The sequence below is a fragment of the Simochromis diagramma genome, unplaced genomic scaffold, assembly GCF_900408965.1.
Source record: "Simochromis diagramma unplaced genomic scaffold, fSimDia1.1 OVJJ01000798.1, whole genome shotgun sequence".
In the NCBI taxonomy this organism is placed as follows: Eukaryota; Metazoa; Chordata; class Actinopteri; order Cichliformes; family Cichlidae; genus Simochromis; species Simochromis diagramma.
In genome coordinates, this window is record NW_024386736.1 from 281,186 (window position 1) to 295,787 (window position 14,602).

Consider the following 14,602-nt stretch of genomic DNA (forward strand, 5'->3'; position numbering starts at 1 on the left):
GACTTGTTTTGTTATAAGTGCCATTTCCAGATTTGAGAATGAAGCTCAAACACAGGTGATGATGTCCTCATGTCTTTAAGCTAAAGTGAACAAAAAGCCGTTCAAGCGCTCAAAGAAAAATGTTCCAAAACACCTAAAGACACACTGAGGTGAATTGTTGGCTAATGATTTAAAGGTCAAAAATTCCTTTTGAAGCAGGACTGTGTTACTGAGCAAAAACTAACTTGTTTTCACAAGTTTTAAGAAGCCACGGGAAAGTATGTGGCCTCTCTTGACTAAGGTTCAGTCAGTCTTGGCTTAGCAGGTTAAAACAAACTATTTCTTTGCACTTCACTGAGTTCCTCAGAGGAGCTGTATGATGTCAGTAACCATAAAATGGACTGTTGGAGGCTTTTCTCATTCTGTAAAATAAAAAGAAGCTCACTTGAGCTTGTGCTGGTGATGAACATCGTCCACCCTGAGCTCTAAAAGCCCTGGACAGTTAAAGTCCTCCACATATGGTTCTGGTGCAGCTCCAGGAGCTGCTGCAAGGATCTCCAGTTTAAGTTCAGTACAGCTCACTTTAATTTGCCTCAGTCTGTTCCTCATTACCCAGCTGTATGGGCTAAACACCCCGTAAGCTGTGCTATGAGAGAACAGACAGATGCAGCAGGTATGGACTAACAAGTCTGGACATATAGGCCGACATCTTACCAATGTCTAGCAAATGTGCAGTGGGCTCGAGAAAGGTGATTCAGTTCAATAAGCCTTAGGTCTGCATAACACAGAGGAATGAAATTATACCTCAAAAGGAGACCAAAGAAAATGACTAGAAGACGTATTTATGGATAAGAGTTTTAGGAAGTTTTGAACCAAACAAGTGGCTGACGGTGCATTTTCTGTAAATGCATGAAAACAGGATCGAGGATGGGCTAAAAAGGACACTCAGACTTGTCTCATGAGACTTGGAGGGCAGGCGGTGACAAGTGATGTGACAAGGTTAGAGGAGGAGAGATAAGGAGGGAGGATCCAATTCAACTTTTTTTATACATCATTTAATTGGGTAACTGAAGTTAGAGGATCAGTTATTAACACAAGATAAACTAATAAACAAGCGTGGATGCTTCATCCTACCTGCTCCTGAGGTATGCAGCGAGGCGACGAGCAGCAACAGCAGCCACGTCAGGCGCACTTGGCTCCATCGATCCATCATGAACTTATTAATGAAACACTTCCGTCGCGGCTGCTCTTCGCTCCTCTGGACACGGCTCTGACTCTGCACCAGAGAGCTTCAACAGTCTGGCAGCGCCCGTGCGTCTTAATGCGCAGCTGTAATTAAGAGCGCGCATGCATAAAAGCGGACTCAGCTGATTACAGGTGATACCCAGGAGCCCGCACACCGCTCTCTTTGCTCTTTGACTTCTGGGTGGACGGATGAAAACGGCAGACCGGTGATGAAGAGCCCCTTGATCTGGGGGAAGGTGTTTCTAACTTCACCCGCAGAGAACTTTCCTCACTTTCTCTCCCCTCCCTCCCCTCTCCTCCTCTGCAGGGCGACCCCTCCCTCCCTGCCTCCCCGGAGACTCCTTCTAGGCTCGTGGGGCTGTGCTCAAACCATAATTACTGCGCGTGTCACTCTTAGCATCAATACTGGATGAGTGGTTTAGGGATTATGTGATGTCTCTGTGATTTGGCGCGCCTGTGTGCCCTGCGTGCACGAGCACAGATTGCAATACAGCGATGGCACGCACGAGCACATGCACACTTTTTTTGTTATTAGACTTTAATATTAATAATAACCTACCGGGGGGGGGACTGCTCTCTTTTACAAACACGAGTGTGCCACTTTGCACTGACTGCTCTCCCCCCCCCTCTGAAGGCACACATACACAGCATGCTAGGACAGGACAGCGGTGCTGCCCAACTAATAAAAATATGCCGCTGCAGATTCCAAATTCCAGTGCCTGTCTGTCTTTGCCCACCCCACGCTCTCTTCAGACGCACACCATAGAAGAAAAATAGGCTCCCTGATTTCTGCAGAAACTTATCAAAAGTTAAAGCAGCTCACTGGGAGTACAAGAAGTTTATGAATGAAGAAGTCTAACAGACTGCGAACTCCGCACATGCGTACACACATGCTTCATTTGCATTTGTTATGTCTAAAGGATGTGTATTTTTCTTTCCTTTTTTTGTGTATGTGCATGCAAATTTTTGACCAAATTTCAACGGATATTGTCATAAAAAGTGCACAAGGGTGATTTTCTACTATAATTAGTATTATTGTTATTATTGTTATTATTTATGGAGTGATCTGGCTGCAGGTTTTCCACAAATCTGGTATCCCATTACAGTTTTTGTGATTGGGCTTAAAATAAATTCAGTTTTATTCTATTTTATTTCTACAGAAACACTTTTGGCAACATACTGTAAGTTATCTCAGAGAATTACAAAGTATCAGAAGGAAAGAGCAATTATTTCCTTTGTAAGCACAATTTTCGGCGCGTTGCTTATGATCAGACTCTCAGAGGGAAATGATCTCATATTTAAAGGCACTTGTGATATTATTAGTCATAATTATTAGGAGCTCTTCAAGTAACAGCACTGTTTTGGCAACAAGACTCAATTGGATTCTGGCACACATGCATGCTGATTTTCTGGAGAAGAGAATAGATTCCAGGCATATTTCCCAAGTCCCTGTACCTCCTGCTTCAGGTAGGTTGTCTTAAATGTATGACTGGAAGCTACTGTCTTGTGTTGAAGTGCGTGTGTGTATATGTTTGTGCTCTAAAATAAAAAAGAATCCACACCATTGTGCTAATGGTCTTATTTCTTTGTCTTAGAACAAAAGCTAAAGTAAATTGATCAGACTCAACAACTTAATGCACAGCTGGAACCTCAACTGGAATCTGGAGTAGTCACAATGAATAACCCATCTCACCCCCACAACTCCTCACTACAGAGGGGGCTGAGCTCCTTCTCCTTCTTTACCCTCTCTGCCATGAAGAATGCATCAGGAAATCATTCATACCATTCTCTAAAAAACACTCCGTGCTCTCCTTTTTGTGACACGTAAACACACCTGTCAGGCTTCCACAGTTTCCACACACATTTACAAATTTTTGTATCAAACATTTTTGCTGTTCTTCTTAGATTAGTGGTGTACATTTATTAATGCCATTTACACTATTTGCTAGAATTCTCTTTACACTGAAAAAAAGGGATTGGCCAGCTCTTGGATTTACATAAGCATCTTGCGTGTATTTAACACAAGTGCCTCATGCTTTAAAGTTAAGTGTAACTACATAGTGTAGAAACTACATGATATGCAGAGAGGCTAGATTAAATTGTTCATATCATGTTCGAGTGCAGTCAATAACTTACTACGACACTGCACGGGATTTCAGTCTCACGCGCTTTGGATCATGGTTTCAGGAAGGCATCCATCTCAGTCAAGTTGAGCAGCCGCCTCTACTTTTTTTAGTATACCGTAAAAGGTAAATTGGGTGGTTGTTACATTAAAAAAGTCTAACTTGTAATTTGAACACAATAATTTCATGTTTCTATGAACGGAATTAAATCACGAAGGATCTGTGTGAAATTCAACAACTTAATTTGTTCTTGTTGACACGATACAATCTAGTAAGAGTGGTTAGTTGCTGAACTCATGAAATTCACAAGATCGCACGAGATGTTAAACTGCAGGAAAATCACTGGAGTTATAAGAGGCAGACAACTAAACACACACCACGTGCATGCTATTGCTATTTATTGTGGTTTAACCTGTCAAGGACAAAAACATACAAAAAAATTCTGCATCAAGCCTTGAAATCATAGCTTTCCTACTTTTGTTAAGTCTGGATTGGTAGCATGGTGGTTAGTGCTTCACAGTAAGACGGTCCTGGGTTCAAATCCACAATCTGGCTAGTTTGCACTGGGTTCTCTCTGGGTATTCTGGTTTCTTCCCACAGTTAAAAGTCGTGCAGTTGTTAGAGTTAGGTTAACTGGTGATTCTAAATTACCTGTCAATGTAAGCGCAAATAGTGGTTTGCGATAGACTTGTGAGCTGTCCAGGATGTACCCTGCCTTGTAACTATCACTTCAGGGTTATTTCCCAACCCCCCTGCAACCAGGATAAAGATAGGAGGAAGTTGTAGATCCATTCAGTTTTCATGGTAACCAGACTCTAGACTTTGTTGAATATTATGTAATATGAAGACAACATGTAGTATTTAAGTGACCAAGTAGTATTGGGGTAAAAGTTATTGAATAGTGTTGAAATAAAATAACAAAATTGTGAAGGATTAAAATATTCCAAGAGCTCAACTTACTTCATTTAAACATGTTTCAATTGCGTTTTATGAACACAAAATGCATGTTTATTGAATATGAAAAAGTTGTGTTGATTTAACTCAGTTGTTTAAGTTTCTGCCAAAGCAAAACATTTGTGTGCAACCAATGTCCACTACTGAATCAAGTAAATCCAACATGGCCTTTTTTTCAGTTTACTGTATATAACATTTTGCACTGCCTCGCATATAAGGCCTTCAGTATGGACAATTGGTACTTTTATCAAAGTTGTTTTTATTGTAGATTATATTATTTTTATCCTTTGTGCTGCTAGAGCAACACTGCCCTTTATATTTTGATTACATTTCAGTAATTTAAGTTTATCTATTGAAAGTAATCATGTTGACCACTGGGAGTCGCCAAATATCTTGGTGGAGGTCTACACAAGCTGACATCTAAACTTAACACAAAAAGTACAAAAACTTGTGTTTGGTGGATTATTTCATTGTTGTAACAATGCTTCTTAGCAACAAAAATTACACCATTGGAAAGTCTTTTTATTTCCCCTAAAATGGTGTCACATTTATTAGAAAAATGCTTTTGTGGGTTGAGCAGCTAAGTTGAGTATCTGAGTTGCGCCCATGAAGAACTTGCCAAACTTCTCTGCCAGTACCAAAAAGCTTGTTCTTCTGTTGACTTTTGTTTGAACTTCTGGTACCCCAGGTGCTGACATTCAGGCTCCTGACTGACACCAGCAGCAGAACCCTGCTACAGTTGGTGTCTGCTCCACGCAGACACATGGCACAGACACATGTGACTGATCTGGACATGGCTCATGCCACAGGGTAACCTGAAAATGGTGTTCTGCAAAGCCAAGCTACAGCATTTTTTGAATCTCCAAACTGAAGGCCAGGTTCCATATAATGGATGTGAGACACACGCCACAAAGTGGGCGTGCCAAGAAGACCAATTCCTCAACTTGTCAGCACTTAGGAACTGTAGGCAGTCTTTTACAGATTTGCAGTGAAGGTTTCCAGGACAAAGAGAAAACCAGACAATCCAGAACAGACTGCACACAGCTAATCTCTGGTCTCATAGAGCTGTCAGGAGGCCTGCCATAACTGCCCTTCACTGTCAGGCCTGTTTACACTGGTGTCACCAACATGTGCACTGGAACCTGAAGCTGTGGAGGAACGTTATGTTCAGTGATGAGTCCAGATTCTGCTGGATCATGGGGTCAAAGTGTGGAGAAGACACAGAGAACACTATGCTGATTGCTGCACTGATAGAATAACAGCTTTTGGTGGAGGCAGTGTGACAGTGTGTGGCAGCATCTCCCTCACTGGAAAAATAGGGCTCATCTTTACTGGAAGTAATCTCAGTGCAGAGAAATATCAAGATGAGATGGCAACCAGTGGCAATCCCATATCTCCACAGTCTGAGACTCAACTCTGTCCTCTAAGATGACAAAAACCTGCTCACACACAGTGGGGGTTTTTCAGAGACTACCTCCAGAATTTGGGATTGGAGAGGATGGAACGGAGCGACCTCAACCCCACTGAACACTTGTGGGATCACAACCTGTTTGTGCCAGAGTGACCAAAACAACCGTACTGGGTGATGTGACAAATGCTGGTTGAAGAATGGGACAGTAGTAGTTGCAATGATGAGGTGACAGGCTGCTGTGGTTGTGTATGGTTCTTCCACATGCTACTGTCCTTTTTTTCAGTTTTAACAGTTATATTATGCCCGCAAAGCTGTTGGATAATCCCAGTCTTCATGCATTGTGTGGTGTGTGGCCTGTCCATGTGACTCCCTTTCTGAGTTTATCCTCTTATAATGGCTTTCATCTGAAAGTATCACTCATCCTGCTGAGCTGCTTGTCTGCTAGTATCAGTTTGAGCAGAGCCATGGAGAGACATGGGCAGAAAGTGGTGCTGATCACAGGCTGTTCCTCCGGCATCGGCCTGAGGATTGCCGTAATGCTGGCCGAGGATGAAAAGCAGCGCTATCACGGTGGGTACATGAGTGAGGAAGGTAGATGATACCTATATATTAGATTTTAACTGGTCTGGCATGTGAACAGGCTACAGTTGTGTTATAAGACATAGGGAAACAGACAAAGTTCAGTGAAATAATTAAAAACTAATATAATTTATCACAGGAGCTTTATCCTCTACTGTCTTTTTTTAGTGTTGTTAAGTTGTAAAATGATCATGTTTGTAATGCAACACTCTTAAAAAACAAATAAGTCTCTTACAAAGCTATTGGCTGAAATTTTTACTTTATGTAGAACCTGGAGGTCAAAGTTGACCTTCTTTGGAGCTCTTTGCTTCAGAAATGCAAAAGCGGAGGTGAAATAATACAAATGATTTGAGGATATTTAAAGGAAATGGTTCATGTCCTCATCAACAGTATTCTGCCACATATATCATATATATTTCCTGAAGAGAACTGCTGTCATTTTCTCAGGTTATCGCCAAAAAACCTGTTAGCTCTACAAAACAGATCTCCAGTACTTGCACAGCTTGTTACAGACATGTGCGCCAGCATGAGAGGCAATTTTTTGCCAGTCTGCACTGAAATACAGCGCGTCGGGTTTTGCCAGAGAAACTAAGACTCTGCAGCATCAGACCAGATCTAATCCAAATCAAAGCTGCGCGCACTCCTTCAAAGGCTGCCTCCTACGCCCTGTCTGTTACATCCAATACCAAACTGAAGGAACACACGGCCTGTGTTAAAAATCATTACATCACCCAGTCACAGCTAATTATATATGTATGTAATGCTGCCTTTCTACTGTTCCATTTCTCCTGCTAGTCATATTAATGCCTCTCTGTGTCTTTTGATACTATTAAACAGTCATAAACAATGATATCATAGCATGGGAAAAAATGCATACTTATACTCTGCTGCTGTAACAAAGTTAATTTCTTAACTGTGGGACTATTAAAGGCTATCTTGTCTTATCTTATGTTAAATGGTAAATGAACTGGTTCGTATATAGCACTTTTCCAATTTGATCGAGCACTTAGAGTGCTTCATACAACATGTCACATTCATTCAATCACACAATGATTAATGTATTTGGAAACTCAAACGTAGACTTTGGCATCCAGACTAGAGCAGTGAGGGATCAAATCACCAACCTTCAGATTACATGTCCTGCTCTACCTCTAGAACCATAGCCAAGAATTACTTGTTCAGAGGATGAAAAATGTAACTAGAAAGATTATGGACTTCGAAGCGGTCAGTGATTGTCAGTGGTGCTCAGGGTATTGCTCCAACATTAAGGCCAGAAACTGCATTTTGCAGTGAAAGGAAACACTCTCCTAGCTCGCTACATGATGCTGTGTAGATGTCTGTGTTGCCAATTTAGACCTTAGTCTCTCTTAAAACATCAGACAATAGGTAAAAAGAGGAAGCCAGCCACAGTTAGTGTAATAATTGCTTTACTCAAGGATCTCACGGACGAGGCTGTGAAGGCTGACCGGGCTATTTTTGGAGCAGGCAGGTGATGTGTCATGGCAAGGCTAATGCCAGTCTGCATACTATGCATCATCGCAGAAAGCTACTTAAGGTTTATCATTACTATGGTGGCTATCTATAGCATAGATTTCCCTTCTGCTATTTAGAAAGTGACAACTAATAAATGAGTCATGTTTGAATCATGAAAAGTAGGCATGTGCGCACAGGATGAAGTCCATGTGTGTGGACTTTATCCTGTATGTTTACCTATAGGATATTATTCCACCTGACTCACAGCTGTTGATCGCATTGTGAACAGTAAGAGCTGTGAGAACTGTTTTATTGATAGCTTTATATATAGTATTTTGTGCTTTGCGGCCACTTTCCAGCCATCGCCACCTGCACTTCCCTCTCCTCCATGTCCGGCATCACTGAAACAGGGAAAATGCATTTTCTAAAGTGCTTTCAGCTTCCCTGCCAGCCACCCTGGCAGTGCCCCTCGAGCCCGCTGCACCAACCCTCCCCTCCAGCGGAGCACACCCCTCTGCCACAGGCATGTACACAAGGACAGGCTCGTTCAGATTGAAAATTCTCACGTAAAAGCTCAAAAATGTGTGTAAATCCTATGTTGATGCTGCACCAGAGCCTTTCGTTGTGTGAAATAAAAAACACTGTTTTTGTGCTCATTCATACCTTGTCAGTTTGAATACAGCCGTAGACACTGAACTTAGTCTGACTCTGCAATGTTGTCTGCATATAAGCATTTTACCTGCAGTTTCCTAATCATTTATTTACAGATGGAAGGTTGCATTGGTTCACGGTGCGTAAGATACATCTTCTAGGTTCTCAGGGGTTACGGGGCTGTTTTGGTCTGGTCGTTCAAAATCAGACACTGTCGCCTGGGTAACGCAGCAAGGGCTGATCAAGCCCAGACTTGCATCCAAACAGAAGCTACCCATGGATCAGCTTTTAATCCAAAGCCATCCAGTGGCTTTGTCTGTGGCTTCAATCTTGGATTTGGTCGATTAAGGCCTTTCCAGAGGAACAGTCCTGCAAAACCTCTCCAGCCAACCTCTATGGGCTTATAGATCTTCCAGCTCCTGAGTTCCAGTGTGATCAGGTGTTTTGTCAGCTAAGATGATGATCATCTCTGATGGCTGGAGTGAAGTCGTGACATTATGTTGCAGAAACTTCAGTTGTTTGTCAAGGGCAACATGCAGTTGCCAATTCGAGTTTGTCTATCTATTTTATTTATTGAATTTTATTGTTTTATTTATATTTTGACATTGCTAGGGATGACACAATGATCGGGGACCATTCTTAATTTCGTTGTACCTGTGACAATGACAATAAAGTTTCTGATTCTGATTCTAGAGAGAAGCCCCGTCCTTGTTTTTGGCTTGAGGCAGGGTTTCTCTCCAGTTTTCACAGAGGAGGTCTTCTTTATGGCATGATGGCTCTAGCTGGATGGGATGGCAGTGGCTAAACTCAGCAAACCAAAGTTTTGCCACTTCTCAGCACGACTGCATTTCCATGTCCTTGTGAAATCATCACTGGGAACTTGTTCCTGCTTTTGATATGACTGTGTAAACATTTATTGTTTCTTTTGTTGTTGTAATTTTAATATGTGTGTCTGAAACAGATGACAGAAACAAATGAGACACTGAGTCTCAGTGGGATTACCTATAAATAATGGTTAAATAAAAATGTCGCGTTTCTGTGGCAATCTTGTTTTTGCAGAGCTGATAGAGATGAAACAAATCACAGAATGAGGCTAAGATAACAAAACATGTGAACATTAATCCCATCTTATTATTTTTTGTCTTTTTTCTCTTTTCTGTCACCATGTTGTCTGCAGTAATAGCTACGATGCGTGACCTGAAACGTAAAGATAATCTGGTGAAAGCTGCTGGGGATTTGTACGGCAAAACTCTTTTTGTGGCTGAACTGGACGTCTGCAGTGACGAGTCGGTGAAACAGTGTGTCGACAGCATCAAAGATCGACACATAGACATCCTCAGTTAGTACAACGAAAGCATCACTATACTTTGGAATGCTAAAATGTCCAAACCTGGTGTTGATCATAGCCTTTTCTTCAATTCATCCTTTTTCTCCAAACCAGTAAGTAATGCAGGCATCGGCCTGGTGGGTCCAGTGGAGAGCATCCCTATGGACGAGATGAACAACGTCTTTGAGACCAACTTCTATGGATCAGTTCGCCTGATCAAGGAGGTGATGCCTGACATGAAGAACAGGAGAGCGGGACGCATCATAGTGATCAGCAGTGTGATGGGACTCCAAGGTGAGCAGACGTAGACGTATGAAGGGAGAGGAGGTGTGGTGGGGGAAGTAACACGTCTGTCAGCTTCAGTTTGACGGTTAGGCGGGTGGACGGCAGGCTAATGGAAGTGCGGACATATGAAGAGACTAATGTGTATGACTTCAGAAACATGTGTGAACAGCCGATCTGTGAGGTTACATGTACGCTTTGTTTTTCACAGGGGTGGCGTTTAACGAGGTATACGCAGCTTCCAAGTTTGCTCTTGAGGGCTTCTGCAAGGGTCTGGCTGCGCAGCTTTTGAGTTTTAATGTCATGTGAGTACAACTGACTGTTAGAAAGACAGTAATCAGTGGCTGTGAATAAAAGATGAACAAACAAACTTTGAGGTTACACATTAGTCACTGAATTTCCATTAGTTTGGGAAGCCTCAAGCTGAAAGTTTTTTCACCGTCACACTGTTGACATTTTGAAGGCAAAGCATGGGGTGGAACTGATTTAGGAGCATTACATTTTAGTGTAGTAATCTGTCAAGGTAGGCCCGCCTGTAGAGAGTATAAAAGATGGATGTAGACTCTGTGACATTATCCAGGGATTTTGGACTCCACAAAATGCTGCAAAAAAAAACTTCTTGGATGGCCTGTACCAAACAGCAAATCATAATATTACTCAGATTATCCATTAAATAAAGCTTCAAAAGGCTCCAACAGCACACATGGTGCAGAAGTTCGGTTTAATGCTCTTAAGTAGTGACCGTCTTAGCAGGCTGTAAGCACCTGTGCTGGGATACCTGTCAATCAAAGAGGCCTCGCCCTAATTCCAGCATCAAGTAGGAGAAGCTGCAAAAATAAAAAAAAATATACAAATAACTGCTACATGTTACTGTTTTGGTTGGTACACTACTACTTTGGTGCAAACTGAAATGTTCAACAAATATTCAACATTATCGTGACATTTTGTGCAAACATTTATGGTCCCAAGAGGATCCGTCTAATAACCTCGAGGCATTTCACAAAAAACAATAAATATCAACGTAATGGCCGAACTAGAGGAACATTTCAGGGATCAACAGGCATGTTAGATGACTTACTCTAAAAAAAAACTTACATGGAAATCCACTGTCCAAAAATTTAGTTAGCTGAATTTCAATCTGAAAAAAGGGATTAAACAAATAACTGATAAAACCAACAGAACAGCATAAGAATGTTTTGGTTTGGGGTTTTTTCCCTTCTTTTTTCATTCAAAACAGTTTAACTATCCAGTTGCGTCAGAAATCCGAGCAAACTTGTGTTTAAAACAGTTAAAGCTCATTTTAATCTATTTAACTAAGCCATGTGGTTTACTTCTTTGTTGTGTGTTTTTCTCTCCGTAGATTGTCAATGCTGGAGCCAGGCCCTGTGCACACAGAATTTGAGTTAAAGATGATTCAGGGCATGAAAGAGAAGGAGTGGCCTAGTGTTGATCCCGACACAGTGAATTACTTCAGGAATTTCTATCTCCCTGGTGCTGTGGATATCTTTGAGATACTGGGACAAACACCTGATCACATTGCCAAAGTAAGTTCATAAACTGTGTCATTATGACTCACTCAGTCTAATCCATGTGACTCCTTCTTGGATTAATCCTTTAAGTCTGACTGCAGATGGTGTCTTTCCATTTGTCTTATCTTTCTTTGTAGCATACAATGAGCATGATCGAAGCCAGCAATCCACATTTCCACAATCTGACCAACCCGCTGTACTCACCCATTTTAGCGCTGAAATATGCCGATGAAACTGGACACCTGTCTCTCCAGGCCTTCTACTGCATGCTATTTACCCTGCGTCCTTTGATGAACGTCGGCATGCCCGTCCTGAAGTGCCTCACCTTTGGGTTCATGAGGAAATGGAGAATTTCACCAAACTAGGCTTGAACAATGTTTTGTGCAACAGTCTGAATAATAACACAAACACTATGTGGGCTTTTGCAAAAAATGCATTTTGCTAATATGAACAAGACAAAGTTGCAAATCAAAAAATCTAATCTTACACCAACATTTTCAAAGAGTTTTTTGTCGCTTTTCACATTTCATGCTGTTGATATGCAGTCTGCATTGTAGTGAAGAGAAATACACTATACTCCCAAAAGTATTCACTTATCCTCCTTTGCATTCATATCACATTGAGTGACATCACATTCATAATCCATAGTGTTCAATATGATGCTAGTCCACTCTTTGAAGTTATAACAGCTTCAACTCTTCTGGGGAGGCTTTCCACGAGGTTTAGGCATGTGTTTCTGGGAATTTTGATCATTCTTCCAGAAGCACATTTCTAAGGTCAGACAATGATGTTGGATGAGGAGGCCAGTCAAGGTTTTCTACACCCAACTTCAATGTCTTAATGGACCCTTCTTTCTCCACTAGTGCTCAGAGATGTTAGAACAGTTCCCAAAATCAGCTGGAAGCATGAAATTATCCAAAATATCTTGGTATGCGGAAGCATTAAGAGTATATTTCACTGGAACTAAGGGGCCAAGCCAAACTCCTGAAAAACAAAGCCACACCATAATCCTCCCTCCACCAAACTTTACACTTGGCACAGTGCACTCAGACAAATACGGTCCAAAGCCACATTTTCACCACTGCATCCAACGCTTTGCATTCTGCATTCTGTTAATGTAAAGCTTGGATGGAAACCCTTTCCATGAAGCTCTCTACATACTGCTCTTGAGCTGATCTGAAGGCCACATGAAGTTTGGAGGTCTACACACTCTGCAGAAAGCTGGCGACCTCCGGACACTATACTCCTCAGCATCCACTTTTACATGGCCTCCCACTTCGTGGCTGAGTTGGTTTGGTTCCCAATCACTTCCACTTTGTTATACTACCGCTAAGAGTTGGCTGTGGAATATTTAGTAGTGAGGAAATTTCACAACCTTATTTGTTGCACAGGTGGCATCATGTCACGGTACCACGCTCGAATTCACTGAGCTCCTGAGAGCGAGCCATTCTTTCCATTGTTTGCCATTGTTTGTAGAAACGGTCTGCATGCAGGAATTCAAGAATTTGGATCACTGAGTGAATACTTTTGACAATATAGTGTATCTATGTTCTCCTTTATAGGATATTATGTTTCTGAATATAAAGAAACTGTAGCCCAGTTCAGTTTAATTGATGCAGATTTTAAAGGATGTTATCCTATGCAGACTGCTAAACGAGCAGGATTCACACTTACAAGACAACATAGCATTGCTTTACTTCATTGTTTTATCCTCATCAGTCCAAGACACTCTAATTTGTTCAGAGAGAACTCCATCACGTCTGTAGCCTGATCTGTAGCCTCTGCATCATTGTTTGATTTCTTTTTCTCATCAGTATATTAAAGTAAACATCTTTGGGATTAAACATGGCAATTTATGTCTTTCAAAACTGTGCTAGCTGCTTCTCGCAGTCTTCAGAAAACACGGCTCTGTACAAAACCCGTCTATCTTTCCACTAATAAAACTGTAATAGTAATCTATTTTAATAAAGGTTATGCAATAAAATCACCTCGTGTCACCTATTATCATTAAGGATTTTTAATTAATTAATAAATAAAATATTGATTAATTATTAATTAATTAAGTTATTTAAGTCATTCAAAGTTTTTGTTACATTATTTGCATTTTTAGCCCAGTTAAAATACTTTGGCCTCGTTTTGATTTTTTTGTAGGCAGCTTGCTAGTTGGGTAATTTTTTTACTGTTAATAATGTTAGACTTTCAAAGAATTTCAGCAGGCTGAAAAAAATTTGTTTGGCAGCAATTTGATGCATTTTATTTTTACTGATATAAGCTAAACATGATTTTGTAAGTTTAACAGTTAGCACGGGCGCTGTGGTAGGCTTGTTGTGAGCTAGTTAGTGATGCTACACACTTGTGTTGCTCTCATTGTCAATATGTTTGACAATATTTTTGAGTCTCCACAGAGGCCCAGAGTTGCTGATAATATCAAAATTAAATCTGGAAATGTAATGTTGTCTTTTGAGATTTTAGCATAAGACTGACAATGATATCAAACTGAAGATTTAAACAGTTTTATATCCATTGCAGATTGAGAGCTCTGGAGCCTGAAAACTTTAAATAAAATGTTCGACTTATAAACACAACAGCAAAGGTTTCATAGGAGCACAATTTATTCTTTTCATTTAACAGCAGGACCCAGAATCTGCTTTGTTATCAATAGCTATAAATACCCTGGAGGGGGGTAATGGGTGAGGGAGATCATCAGGACCAAGCTGGGCCTGGATTCCTGGGTCCAGAGGTTTAGAGCCGCTTTCTCCCTCTCTTTCTTCACCGCTATCCTGTCCCAGATGTTCTGTTGACCAAGTGAGGTAGAAATCATGTCAGAAATATCTTCACCAGCAGCCTCCTCAGAGGGAAATCGTCTTCAGGCGTCCACCATAGATCCCCCACTGATGTTGAACAAAAACAGCACTTTTTGAACACTGTAACAGCGACCTTTGCTTTGTGTAATGTTACAAGTAAATGGTAAGTGGCCTGCATTTGTATAGCGCTTTTCTAGTCCCTAAGGACCCCAAAGCGCTTCACACTACATTCAGTCATTCACCCA

The 14,602-nt window shown here is 41.2% G+C and overlaps 2 protein-coding genes across 2 annotated transcripts in view; one reads left to right on the forward strand and one right to left on the reverse strand.

Moving 5' to 3' along the window:
* Nucleotides 1–1,496, reverse strand: part of LOC120741433 (collagen alpha-1(XI) chain-like) — a 53,058-nt gene extending 51,562 nt beyond the window's left edge. Inside the window, exon 1 of the mRNA XM_040044391.1 lies at nucleotides 1,114–1,496. Within this exon, the coding sequence (XP_039900325.1) occupies nucleotides 1,114–1,192 (79 nt within the window). The 5' untranslated portion in view covers nucleotides 1,193–1,496. The remainder of the gene's footprint in view (nucleotides 1–1,113) is intronic.
* A 4,010-nt stretch (nucleotides 1,497–5,506) lies between these two features.
* On the forward strand, nucleotides 5,507–12,861 carry LOC120741507 (retinol dehydrogenase 8-like). The gene is made up of 6 exons (XM_040044514.1): nucleotides 5,507–6,282; nucleotides 9,593–9,754; nucleotides 9,857–10,036; nucleotides 10,236–10,329; nucleotides 11,385–11,568; nucleotides 11,691–12,861. The coding sequence occupies exons 1-6, from the start codon at nucleotides 5,961–5,963 to the stop codon at nucleotides 11,916–11,918; spliced, it is 1,170 nt and encodes a 389-aa protein (XP_039900448.1). The 5' UTR covers nucleotides 5,507–5,960; the 3' UTR covers nucleotides 11,919–12,861.
* The last annotated feature ends 1,741 nt before the right edge of the window (nucleotides 12,862–14,602 follow it).

Bases quoted from the DNA above. Each gene is read 5' to 3' on its own strand.
- LOC120741507 (XM_040044514.1), top strand. From the start codon at position 5,961: ATGGTTCTTCCACATGCTACTGTCCTTTTTTTCAGTTTTAACAGTTAT. The intron at 10,037-10,235 runs GTGAGCAGACGT...TGTTTTTCACAG, and splicing joins CAGTGTGATGGGACTCCAAG to GGGTGGCGTTTAACGAGGTA. The intron at 11,569-11,690 runs GTAAGTTCATAA...CTTTCTTTGTAG, and splicing joins CACCTGATCACATTGCCAAA to CATACAATGAGCATGATCGA.